General features: G+C 54.6%; 1 protein-coding gene across 3 annotated transcripts in view; it reads right to left on the reverse strand.

Annotated features, from left to right (window-relative positions):
- Window positions 1-13,366, reverse strand: part of RNF41 (ring finger protein 41) — a 28,859-nt gene that overhangs the window by 5,504 nt on the left and 9,989 nt on the right. For 2 of the 3 annotated variants that reach the window (XM_065575900.1, XM_065575901.1), the window contains exons 3-4: window positions 6,635-6,747; window positions 736-1,007 (exon numbers count right to left, since the gene is read on the reverse strand). In XM_065575900.1, coding sequence (XP_065431972.1) covers window positions 736-1,007; window positions 6,635-6,724 — 362 coding nt within the window. In that variant the 5' untranslated portion in view covers window positions 6,725-6,747. Of the gene's footprint in view, window positions 1-735; window positions 1,008-6,634; window positions 6,748-12,939; window positions 13,105-13,366 lie in introns of all 3 variants that reach the window. The other variant, XM_065575902.1, reaches the window with a different exon arrangement.

Consider the following 13,366-nt stretch of genomic DNA (forward strand, 5'->3'; position numbering starts at 1 on the left):
ACAGACGTTTGGGATGGGATCTTAAGATGATCTAACCATTGGGGATCAGGATGAGGTCAGGGGGAGGGGGGGTCCCACATCTGCCCACTGCAGGGTTCTTTCACTCTCCTCTGAACGTCTGGTGCTGGCCACCGCTGGAGACAAGGCCCTGGAGTAGCTGGACCCGACTCACCTCCAGGTCAGCCGGGATCACTAGCCCCACCTGACTGGCCAGCCAGTGGTCTGAGCACAGCTCATGCATCATAATACCCAGCCAACAGCTGGGCTGCCTGGGCAGCGGCCTCACAGAGACACCAAGGCCGGAGACCGGACGCCCAGCTCCAGCCGACCCGGGGGAAGTGGGCGTGGGTAGGAGGCGCTGCTCTTGCTACGCCTTGTTCCGTGGATAAGAGCTTCCATGTCTCACTGACTTCGGTTCCTAACTGCCACCTGGACCGAAGGAACGTCTCCCCCGGTCTCCAGGCCTGGAAATCCAGGGCACATAAAGCGAAGTTGGAAGGAGAGCAAGACACCAGCGGGCTCAGAGGCTGAGCTGTGACTTGCCCCTGTGCAGCACCGTTGGCATTTACCCAGCCCTGTGCGCAGATCAGCCTTCTCCCCAGCTCCCAGCAGCCCAGCTCTGTCGCTGCCTCGCGGGAGGCTACAACTCCTGGCCTCACCCCCAGCAGCAGGGCCCCCCCCTTCTCTCCGCTCCCCTTCAGCCCCAGGAAACAATCCGGCAAGAACAATCCTCACCCGCATCCTTGCTCGCACGTCACCGGCCGCTTTGGATTATGCTCACAGTCATTGAGGTGAGACATCAGGTTGTCGAGTCGCACGACCGCCGTGCAGCCGAAAACCGCGTTGTCGCAGGTGATCTGCAGCTTGGAGAGCATGTTCCGCATGATCCGGGGCACGGGGCGGAGGTGGGCCACAGTGACTACGCTGCGGTCCACGGGGCAGGTCTGCTGCTGGGAGAACCACTGGGTGATGCAGGCATTGCAGAAGGCGTGTTCACAGTGAGGGGCCTGCAGAGGGAACGAAACGCAGGACGCAGTGACTCCCCCCGACCCCCAGCCTCATGCTCATCCCGCAAAGCCCAGGGCAGATGGGCAAAGCCAGCACCTTTCACCTGGCCTGCAAACATAGCTCATCCCGCCTCTCACCCCCCATCCATACCCAGTGCTGGCAAAGCCCCGAACACAGCACGAGGGCGTCACGCATTCCTCTGCCCTCCCCACTAGATGCTGCCGCCTCTTTAAACGCAGGGTTGACTGGCCACGAAGGGTTGGCGTGCTAAACGGAGCCTTTTCCGGAGCAGATTTGAATGGTACTTCACTGTCTTTACCCAGCTGGGCATTACAAGGACTGCAGCAGGAAGGCGAAGGCTGCAACTGGGCTGACGTTACAGTTATAAAAGCGTTACGTTTGAGGGCGAGCAACACATCAGCTCTTCCTCAGCGATCCGGCCGATCTCCTTTGGGAAAGCAGAACTCCAGAGCTACAAGTCCACACAAGGGTGGGTCAGACACTCAAGGGTTAAACCTGTCCAAAAGCTGCAAGACACTGGGCGCGGGGGGAGGGGGGAAGAGTCCAGCAAGCCCTGAAGTACCAGTGGGCAGAACGCTTGGGGCCCATTTGACAGCATCGTTAGTAACATTTCCATAAGTGCCCTTCAGTGACGGCTCTAGATCCGTTAGACGCCCCGACCCACTGGCCTCGCCACCTTTGAACCGAAGGCAGCTAGAAGACAACAAAGCGAGTGCAGGGTAGAACCGACTACTTTCCAGCACTGTCTCATGGGGCTCGCCAGGGCGGCCCAGGGCAGGAGGAAGGGGCGGTTTGCCCCTGAATCGAGTGGTTTTGTGGGCTCGCAGCCCCACGCAGGTTTGGCCTGGCCCCCCCCCCAGGGAGGGGAGCTGGCCCCCCCCAGGGAGGGGAGCTGGCCCCAGCCCCTCTCCCCTCAGTAGTAGTTTTTGGGGGGGAAGGGAGAGGGGTTCCAGATTTTACTCTGGGTGGCCTGGTGGCTTTGGTTCCTCTTCATGATCTATTTGCTCTGTTGGTCTTCACACCCGCCTAGGTCACTGCCCCCTTCCCGAGTCCCTGCTCTCGCCCTGGGTCAACACCGGGTCTCGCTGCAGCGCACGAGAGAGAACCAGCTCTCCGGGCCAGCGCCCCCCCGGCTGAAATATTTCCCATCAACTCTGCTAACTCCTCCCACCACCGGGAAATAGATGGACACGAGCCAGAGCAGAACCCAAAGCACACTGGGGAGTCGGCTCCCGGCGCTCTGCACCGGAACGTTTGGTTGCCAGGGTTGGAGCCGTTACCAGGGAGCCCCTGTTCCAGGGCGACACCGGGCTGGCCAGGATCCCGTTTACACACTCGTGTCGCTAGGAGCTTTCCAGGAGGGCTTCTCCAACCACAGCAAACCGATTTCTTTCCCCCCTGGAAATGGCGCTAGCCAAGCTGTGCCATACTGCGCTCCTCCTCCAAGCATACGAATGGCCCCTTGCCAGCAAGGGCAAGGATGCGAACACGGAGGTGCCAGATAACACGACCGGGACGCTCCCTGAGCGGCAGGGCACGACAAGTCCAGATTCCTGAATTGACTCTGTGCAGTGCAGACTTGCTGGGTGGCCTTGGACAAGACGGTTCATTTCGGTGCCATAAGGCATCCCCAGCTGTAGAGCCGGTCTAGTGCTGTACTTGGCCACCACACGAGAGGGGTCCGGAAGATTAGAAGTCTCGTCTTCAGGACGGATTGAGAAATCACAGAGCCCACTGACGTCCACGGGAGCGGCGGGCGGCTCTTGGAAAGGAAATCAGGGGCCAAGCTGGATCAAGTTCGGATTGTTAAAAACGGCTTTTATGTCGAACATTTACCAAATTCCAATCCAGTTTTAACGTGTTGCTAGTTCTTTACTTTCTCCCCACTGGGCAGTCTGAAATTGCCAACGCGGAGGTGTGAATGAGGGTCAGAGCTGTTACCTGACTTGCAGATTTCACCTCCATTTATTTTCTGCCAAGAAGTTCACATTTTTAGGCCCCTCTCTGCAGCAAGAGATCATTCGGGAGCTTCATGAACACCCCAAACTCGGGCACAGATACGTGAACAGCTGGTGCTGGGTCTGCAACAACAGCACCTTCCCACAGATCAAACTTCCACATGCCAAGAAAGGTGAATGCTTCTGCTAGACTACGCTCCTCCACCAGGGAATGCAGCTTGAAGTCAATGGGACTTGAACGCTTAGGTCACTTCGGAGCCTAAATACCTTTAAACATCTGGCCTTTACGCTTTGAAAATCTCACCCTTTGGACGTTAACTTCAGGCTATTTTTGAACATTTTGCTGTGTATGAACATTCATAACGTCAAGAATATATTGAAAGGTTAAATAACTTTTCACTGTTAACACTGAAAATCGTTTTGAAGGGACAGACGTCATGCCATTAAGGGAACAGTTGTTAACAGTTTTTGCATCTGTTGCGACAAACACTGAGGCACACAATGTTTGCAGGGTCAGAGACTCACATTTCCAGTATTTTGTTGTTTTGCTTGTAGTAGTTTTGTAAAATTCAATAGCCTCCTAGTTGTGACATTTAAAATCCAGCCTTTATAATTTAGTTCATTATAAAGCGTTACGCTAAACGTACAACGGGTGCACGTTTTTAAGTTAGCATCAACCGGATTTAAATCACCACGTTTTATTTTAAATTGGGAATTTACGTCAGTGGTTTAAACTTGCCTGGATTTACATCACTCCAGCCCATCGAGAAACCCACTAACTCGTGTTCAGGGAGCTTCTGAGCAAATGGAAGTTGTTAGAAGTGCAACGTTTACTGCCTTACCACGTGGTTATCCCCTGTATCCTCTCGTCCTTCCTCTTAATTGCACAACACCAATTTGGAGAAAAATGCAGTGACTGTGTCTGTCACTGATGCAAGATCTGTCGAGAACAAACGACACCACCCTCCCACGGTCACAGTAAATTGTTTACTAGTGAGGCGAGCTTCAGATTTCATTTTTGCCGAGCACAGACAGCTTAGCAAGCCGCAAAACACTTCAGCCAGCAAAGCGTCGTGCTTTACACTTTGCCCACAACTTACTGGCACCGCAGTCACTGTGGACCACGAGTCCCAGCTGAATGTCCCCTTGTCGCTCAACTTTCCATTAGCCGCACTGCCGTGCGTTTGTTCGCGGCAAAGTTGTGTGTTACTGTCACTCACGCTCTAACGGGCCTTGTAAAATAAATCGTTCCATCACTCAAGTTGCTCAGAGCAGGCCCCAGCCGTGCAGTTCTTTGCCAGAGTCCCTGCGATCCCTCAGACCCTACGGTGGTTATCTGGCAATTTCAGGAATTTTTCACCAGCCCCAAAAATGCTCAAGGGGGGGTCACAGATCAAACCCTAAATCCTCTTGTGTCCCTGCACGGGTGACAATGCAAATAAAGGGCAGGGAAAGAATCCACTTCCGAAAGGGAACAGCACGTCTGCCACAGTCGGGCGTAAGGACACGGGGACCTCAGGAAGGGCCTGGGGTCTGAAAATCTTTGTGCACAGGGACTGTGTGATAACACACCGTCAGTACTGCCGGGATCCTGCTTAGGCACAGACTGACTCTGAACCGGCTTTAACAAGCTGGGGAACGGGTAGCGCCCCCCCCCCCACCCGTAAGAGACAGCTGCTAAGAGCTCTAATGAAATCTATCCCAGCCCTGGGGACAAGTCTCAGCCTTCGTGCCCACAGTTAGACCACCCCCGCGAACACTAAAGCTCTTCCCAGTCGGGATTTCCCGCGGCGCATGTTACGCAAGGAGCAGTCAGGGTCACAGTATTCCCAGCCTCCCTCCTTGAATGATTCCCCCCTTCCCGGACCCAGCAATCTTCTCCAAACGCAGAGCGACAGCTCGCAGCAAGAGCAGGTCTGTAAATATCACCTCTGCTGGGCCTCGGGCTCCACACAGTAACGGCAGCCCCCAGCGCGCCACCCGCCGGACCGAACCCAGAGCAGCCCACCCGCTGGACCGCTCTGTCCACTGGCGAGCAATGCAGCTTCACCGGCATTTCAGAGGAACGCTCCCAAGACGGGCGGGGGAGCCAAAAATCACCGCTACCCACAGCTAAAGTCTGAAAGAGGCGCTCCGGCTGACTAGACTACCTATTGCTTCTGCTGCCGGTCTGGCTCGGTGCGAGCGACTCCCGCGTCTGGATTGTGCGCGTGTGTGGGGGTGGTGGGAGAAGACAGCTCTGAACATACTGAGCTATTAACAACGTGCCAAAGGATCGCAATGTTCACAATTTGGATCCCCTCCGCTTTCCTGGGTTGAACACTTGCGCCTAACAGGTGGCAGGGAGGAGGGCAGGGGGAAAGGAGAATCAGCAAGCCTGAAATCTTGCTGCTGCTAGAAAAGAACGGGCGTCAGATACCCTCCAGGAATGGCAATTCCCCAGATGTCGTGGGTCCCACTGGAGACGCACAAGCACCTCACGCATGCGAGGTCAGAGTTGTTTTTTAACAGGAGCGTCGCTTGGGGCAGTGCATGCACCCAGACCTCCGCGTGCGCCCATAGCCAGGCAGAAAGGAGAAAAGTCCCTCACGATTCAAAGCCCCGAGTGCTAAGGGCACCGAAGAGCCAGGGTGGAGGGCAGGTGATGGGATCCACACGGGCTCCAGCATCTCCAAGAGCCACAGTTCCTGCCAGGAATGTAAATGTTCTCTCCCCTCTTCGAGTATGGGTCAGTCTGGAGCCCACACTAGGTGCCTGGTGGGCCGTATCCTCCTGGGACAGCGGGGGGGAGAGTTTCAGCTGCATCAGTCAAAGAGGGAGTGGAGCCCGGCTCTCCCCAATGGATCATCACACCTGGCAGCCAGGTCAAGGCAGAATGTTTAATGAACGTTGGTGGCTGCCTGGCAGCCTTCAGGCTGGCACGTTCCCAAAGCAGGCGGAAGATGGTGCCTGTGCCCCGGGGGAGCACGCTTCAAAGTGCGGCGGGAGAGACCTCCCAGCCTGCTGATAGTAAGTGGAAATACAAGGAGATCCACTCAGCGAGTCTCTGCGCAGGATACGCCCCGAAGAGCTGGGGGAAAGGCGATCAGCTCAGTCCTGTGGAGGCATTCGAGCAAGGACCGGGAGCACGCAGCTTCTCTTCCGCTGGCACGGAGCAAGACTTCGGGAAGAAGGCTGGTTTGGTGACCAGTTGGTTCAGGGGGAGTTCTGAGAAGCCGGGGTGAACCCGAGCCCTAAGAACACACTGCATGCAAAATCGCCCGGAGAAGCCATCAAATGCCAACGCGCACGTCAGCTCCGGAGCATCTGGTAGGTCTCAGACACCTGCGGAGGTCGGGCAGTCGCATTTTAAAAGCGATGCTTGAAATAGCCGGTATGGTCATATACTAGCAGCTTCCAGCAGGTTCCCACCAGTACTTGTTAGATCCCAGCAATTTACCCCTGGCTTGGCGGATTTGGGCAGCGATCTGAAGGGTCGGAGCTGGACGTGGACAGTAAACGGCTCTTTTCACACACGCAGGGCTGGGCATTTAACATCCACTCGCCCTCACTACAGCGGAGATAAACCGTAGTCCGGAATCTCCCCCGGAAACCTCTCCGAGCACGAGAGCGGAAAGGAAGTGGCCGCTGCTCTTTTCAGCACCTACCTGCACCGGCTCCTCCAGGACTCCGCTGCAGATGGGGCATATAAGGTCTTCGTCCACATCCCCCTGAAAGCGGGCTACATCATACCCCATTGCTCATCACCGTCGCCAGAACCCTGGAAAGAGAGAAGGCAGGAGATCAGGGGCAGGCAGAGAACGGCGGGGATCACACCGGAGGAAAGCCGGGCAGACTCTGAAGGCAGAGCCTGATTTGGGAGTTTAAAGTCCCTCTTTGCAATGCTGAGAGTTGGAAACAGACCTGAGCCTGCGGCATGCTAAGCCAGGGGCTCGCAGACCCGCTCCAAGCCCTTACACAACAGGGTGTGGTGCAGTGTTCTCAGCCCCACTTCCATGCATTGAGTCGCTCCTCAGTTCTGCTCTCCTGCTAGCACCAACTGCACACTTCCCTCCCCCCCCAGGCATTACTCATCCCTCGGCACTTGCCGTTTGCCTATCTTGCTGCTTTTGTGCTCGCGACAGAAGGATGTGTGACAAGGCAGAGGGGGTGCCGAGCGCCCAGGACACGATGGACACATAGAGGGAACATTGGCCCACTGGAGCAAGCATCAGACATGCTCAGACCACTGGGAGTCTAGCTCCGGGCTCTGCCACTGACACAGGGTGATCTTGGGCAAGTCACTTTGCCTCTCTCTGCCTCTGTAGGCTCTGTCAGTCCCTGGGAAGGTCTCTGAACCGTGCCTGGCACAATGAGCCGGCAAACTCAGGCGGGGTCTCGAGACTAGCACGGTGCCACTGCAGCACATGCCCCTGGGCCACTGCCGGCTACAGGAACTGCGTCTGGAAATCCTCACAGCGAGACCCCGGCTGGGTACCTTTCTGAATGGGATCTCTGCGGTCGCAGGGGACTGGCCCGGATGACCCAGGAGGGGCCCTTCCAGGCCTGACCCTAGCCCTAATTTCTCAGGTTTGCTCCCCCACAGAACTGCATCCTGATCATCCTCTGCAACGCACGGATTCCCTTTGTCCACCAGCGGACTCCCACGCAGGGCACAAGAGACACGACAGCAACCAGCACTCAGGGAGCCGTGTCTCCATCACTGGTTAAAGTGCGGCTTCTCCTCTGGCAAGCCTTCTCAGCAGGGAGCATGCCACCCCCTGTCTGCGGTTCGCTGCTCCCTGTGCCCAGAAGAGCCGGGTGGAGATGGGGATTCAGTTCACCCAGGAGCCCTGTATCGTCGGGGGTACAGGAACTGCACTGCCAGTGGGCTGTGACAGTTATTCCCATGGTCCTACAGCTCTGCTCCTAAGCCAGGATTTGAGAAATGGATCCATTGATCCCAGTCCTGTAAAACTCCAGGTGCTGCTCTAATTCCAGGCATCTCAGTGAGTCACTTACACATCCTCAAGGCACAGCACTGTTAGAGCCGCACGGAATTCACCAGGGCCGGGCTTTTCTACACACGCCAGGCGTGCGGGAACATTAGAGGAAGGCTGTGGAGATGATGTAGCATGATCACAACCAACATCAAAATGTTTCAGAGGCGGGACTGGCCTGAGTCACGTGACATCATCCACCCCTCAGGGGAACCCGCTCTACTTAGCCGCTAAGCTCTTCACATCAGGGCCTGGGGTGTCAGCATAGTGCCCAGGGAGGTGGGGCCCTGACCTCGTTTGGGTCTGTAGTTACTATCACAGTACACATAGGTAAAGAGCCAGGAGTACCCAGGTACCTCATGAAGTTCCTGCATTTACCCGCAACCTTCTACAAGCCCCTACACTGGGACCAAGGTCCTTTCCCGGGCCTCGCCGACGGATCCCGCAGGAAACTGGTAACCCCACTCACATCTCCAGGGTATCGGAGCCGCTGGCAATGATGGGCTAAAAGGTCTCCCCCATTTCTTACGGGGGATCTTCCTAGACTAAAAGTTGCTATGGAGGAGACATAAGGCTCCTAACCCTTGAACTAGGAAGTCAGCACATGGCCTGCGATTGGAGCTGCTCCTCTCTCCGCTCCATAAGCCAACCAGTAAGGGGGGGTGATTATGACATCAAAAAGGTAAGCCAGCCAGTCGCCACCTACCCCGTCACTCATTTGAAAGCTATCATCCTATTGGTGCAAATACCCCCAAAACTCTTAACAGCGTTAAACGCATTTGAGTTTTGTCCCAGTCCCTGAACTAACGCATCACAATCCAGTCGCCTGGCATCCGTTCACTCAGCAACTAGCGATGGCCCAGGAACGCTAGGTCAGCCCCAGAGACAGTCTGGGATAGCAACAGAGGTCTCAGCTCCCCCAAAAGCCAAACAGAGCCCTGGAAAGCAAAGCTGCCCATCTTTGGGTCTGCAGTAACACCAAGAGTACAAAGAAGATCTCTGTGGTAACCATGGTGCGTTTTCCAAGCAAGACAGCGCTCCACCCCACCCCCCAGGAAAAGTCACGTACGGAGAGAGAGGTTTCCATTAACAGAAGGGAGATTAACATCTTTTTAAGGGTTTTAACCAGAAAACATTTGGCATGTTGCATGGAGGTATAGTGTGGAAATGAACCGTGGACAAGGCATACGTTCACGTGTCTTTGCCACAGCACGTCTCCCCTCTGGATCCCAGTGAACTAAGCCTTCTGCCGGGTTAAAATTGCTTTGGGACTATCTACGGACAGATTTCCTGTGTGTCCCCTCAATATCCACTGGCTCGGAGGGCCCACTCAACTCTACCGATGCAGACCCCCGAGTCACTTGAAGGCCAGAGGACAAAGCTCTCCACACGTCTTCTGTCCCACCCAATTCATTTTCCCCACTTTCATAACAGCAGTTCTAGGGTTTCACACCAGCCTTGTGCAGCTGCCCACCAAGAAACGCCAGGCGAGATTTCCGCACTAGATCCATGCACCATTAAAGGTGCACGCTGAACGCTCACACGAGAAACGTTTGCTAGGATGGACGCGTCATTTCTCTGTCTCAGCGCTTCAGAGCGCACTTCCTATTCTTTACTTGTGATCTGTATGGGGCTTTAAAAGGCAGTTACGTGCCCGGATTACATTCAATATGGACAACATGCAAACGAGGAACAGGGCTTTAGAAAGAACAGAAAGCAGCAGGACTGAGCAGCGAAGTGTATTGCGAGTCTGAGCGGCGCAAAATCATTCTGGCTGGGAAAAAAACCAAAATCCATCTAGTCTCCAGATGTCTGGGGTCCAAAATAACCGTGCTCTGTATGGCTAGAGTCTATAACCAATGGCTTGAGCAACATGGCAACAGGGAACATTCAGAGTTGTCCATTAGTTGGCTGATTGAGTATCAGAACCAGACCCCAGGCATTGAATATGTAAAATTCTACCCGAAAAAACCTGGGGGACGCCGCAGGACAGCCTTGCTCTGGAGTGACTGTTTAAGTACGGAGCATCGGTTTCTACAAGTTACCACTCTGGGTTTTTATAAACAGTCTTAATTTGCTAGATCCTTGCACAGCAGGGATAGCAGCAGCACACAACAGCCAGTAACTGTAGAGTAAATAGAACTTCGGTCAAAGCAGTATCAAGGCCAAGCGAAGATCAGAGAGGTAGAAGAGAACCATTCGGGTCCATTCCCTGCAAAGCCGAGAGACACACCCCTGCCTTTGAAAACCCCCAGTCTAATTCCCCTTTAGCGGCTTTGAAAATCCCAGCTGTGACGCTCGAGTATAGACCCTTAGGCAGAGAGAAGAGACACTAGACATGCGGTGCCCCGATGAAGGCCTTCGACGGCTTGTTTTACAGCCAGAGGGGAGAGACGATGGATGGGATGAAACAGACAACCTAAAAAAGGCCTAACAAGTCCTGGTCTGCTATGAGCTGGAAGTGAAGCAATTTAGCTCACTAACGACTGCAGGCTACAAACACGCTTTGGGCTAAACACAGAACATGCAAAGTCACGGCAGCTCCTTCTTTAGAAGCCACCTGAGGTCGAGCTCAGCATCCTCCTCGTGTGGGAAATAACCCTCCCAAATGGGAAATGCAAAGCAGGGTGGGGAAAGCAAAGACCCGGTGAGCCCTGAGTTAAACCCCTCACGTAGCGGCTCCAGCAGGCCGAGGACAACAGAACTTCGCTAACGGCACAAGACCACACGCTAGCTGACACCTCGACTTTGGGACCTGTCAAGTTGAATCTGGTGAGGAAGTTATTCCCCCTGTCCCCTGTGACGGCAGATACACGCAGCTGGTGGATTTACTGAGTCAGTTTCAGATGCAAGAGACGAGTTGATAATGGGAGCCAGAACTTGTTGGACCAATCTCCTAAATCAAACTTAATTACGGCCTGTGCTGGACGTCTCGGATTTCCAGCTTTGCCTAGGTTCCCAGAAAACAGACACCCTCTTTTCATTACAGCCAATACGAGGTCTGCCAACAGCACTGCAGCTGGGTGAGCCTGGCGGAAACCTCTTCGGTAAGCAATGTTATTTGTATAATCTTCCCAATTTCAGAAGCCCTGGGGGCCAGAAAAGTAACTTGAAACCAAAGGGAAAACAAGGCGGCCACAAGAGGGAGTGTCTCTTGTAGTTAAAGCCCAGGACAGGGGCCAGAACTCCAGGGCTCTATTCCCAGCTCTACCACTGACTCACCTTGTGATCTTGGGCAGGACCCTTGTGCCTCGGTTTCCCCATCTTTAAAGTATGTACGATACATGAACATCTCTGGGGGGGGGATTCTGAAGTGTTCAGAGCTCTCTGAGAGCTTCCAATGAAAGGCGAAAGCAAGGACGTGGCAGTACTGCACTTCTGCATCTGCGTGTGATCCCTGTAGCTTCAGCCAGCTGGAGGAAGCAAAGTCTAGTGGTCAGACCGGGAATGGTCAGAAAAGGGGAGTCCAGAGTTCTCTTCCTAAGAGGCAAAGAAAAGTAACAGGCATTCGACACGTGGAGGAGAAGCACTGGGGCAGCTAGGAGTATGTGTCACGGCTGCTTAAGCTAGTCCAGGACCAAGACAGATGAATTCTGAGGGAATCACCCAGCTGGTGCTTAGAGGGGGTCGTTTACAGGCGTTGCAATGCTAGAAACAGTCCCCCGGGAGCCTCTGCTGCAGTCTTCTCTTTATCGACTAGGGGGAGAGCCGGTTTGGGGAGGGGGCAGCCCCAGCCACACAGACACGGCTCTGGACTGATGAGCAGATTGTTTAGGAGAAGATGGGAGAGACCGATAGTGACTGAATCGAAGGCCTTGTGAACACTTAAGTTTTGCAGCTTTGGATCCAGGCCAGCAGAAGCCCCGGTGCACACGGTCATACCAGCAGAGCAGTGCGGCCGAGCTCGAGGAACTATCCCGCACCAGTATAACGACACCTACGCTAAGAGTTCCACTGGCAAAGCCAGGTCAGTAAACACAAAACAATTCCCCATTGTCATAGTTACGCTGGTAAAACATGAAGCGCAGACCAAGTGCGAGAGAAGAAATGAGTTGCTTAGCCATGGACGGAGCCCAAGTGCTCCAGCCTGCCACGAGTTTCTGACATGCAACATTTCTGCTCCTCTAACCCCGCTGTCTTCACGGCACCTGGCTGCTCTGGGCACAAAGTCTCATCCGCCACAGCTTCCTCTCTGCCGCCTCGCTTCACCGAATCCCAGCCGAGTGGAAACCACCCAGTGGAATCGGTACAGCCGAGAGAGAGGATGACCCCACGGCTCTGGGGCGGGGCTCCAACAACGACCTTTCGCTCTCCCAGCGCGCCTCTCCAGCACAAAGCAGACACGGCTGCTCACCGACAGCAGCGTGACCCGTTCTGAAGCGGACGATTAACGGCAGCGACATTGAAGCAGAACGTAAAGCAGCTAGAACGCCATCTGCATGACCTAGCTGGCCAGCGACCTCGTTTGAACAGTGCAATGCAGGGGACAGAAACCGCATGTGAGCTGAGGTCGTTTCGACAGAGCGTGGCGAGGTGGTGGAAGGACACACTCCGACAGCACAAAGTTTCCCATGAGCTGGAAACCACAGGCACTTGCCACCTCTCTGCTCAGATGAAAATCTGAAACCCTTCCGCGACGAAGGGGGGAGAGAATTTATTATGCAAAACGCACCTCGGCGCCCATGTGAGAGGCACGAACATCGAGGGGTAAACGATCAAAGCAAGACTGAGTTTTGGCCCCACGTCTCCCACGGCGGTTGTGCAGCTGAACTGCTCTGCAGAGAGGAGACGGTTACTCCGGCCTCGCGTGGAAGGTGGACAACAGCATGTTCTGGAGGGACTAAAACGAAAGCCTGAGGTTTCGATGTGGTTCTAAGGCGTGCACGCACCCCGGGGACACGGCGCTCCCACCTACAGCTTCCTCCTGAGTGAGGCTATTTCGATTCTTTTGGGGATTTTATTAAGTCTCCTACCTGGGCAGCGGATGGGGCCTGTTTTGTTGGTAGCTGGAGCCTTTATTCATGTGCCAGATTTTCCAGGTCAATCGGTTACTGTTTCCAGTGTAGCGTTACCCTTAGCGGCTGTAGGTGCTTAATGTGGCTTCCACCACACGGAGAACGTGGGTTTGACGGTCAGACCTGGGAATGCAGAGTTGTGTTTTTAAGAGGCCAAAGCTCGTACTAAGACAGTTTTGTTGAGGAGTTGTGTCTGATCTACACTTAGCCAGGGTGGATGTGGGGGACGAAGCACTGACAGACTCAATTACTTAGCAGAGATGGGGGCTGAGGCCTTCACTTCACTGCTGAAAAGGTGCATTTTTTACCAGTGGGTAACTAACGTTTGAGAGCTACCCTAAGGGGGAACACCCAGCGAAGAGAAGACACTTTCGTTTTACTGAGG

The sequence above is a fragment of the Chrysemys picta genome, chromosome 22, assembly GCF_011386835.1.
Source record: "Chrysemys picta bellii isolate R12L10 chromosome 22, ASM1138683v2, whole genome shotgun sequence".
Taxonomy (NCBI): Eukaryota; Metazoa; Chordata; order Testudines; family Emydidae; genus Chrysemys; species Chrysemys picta.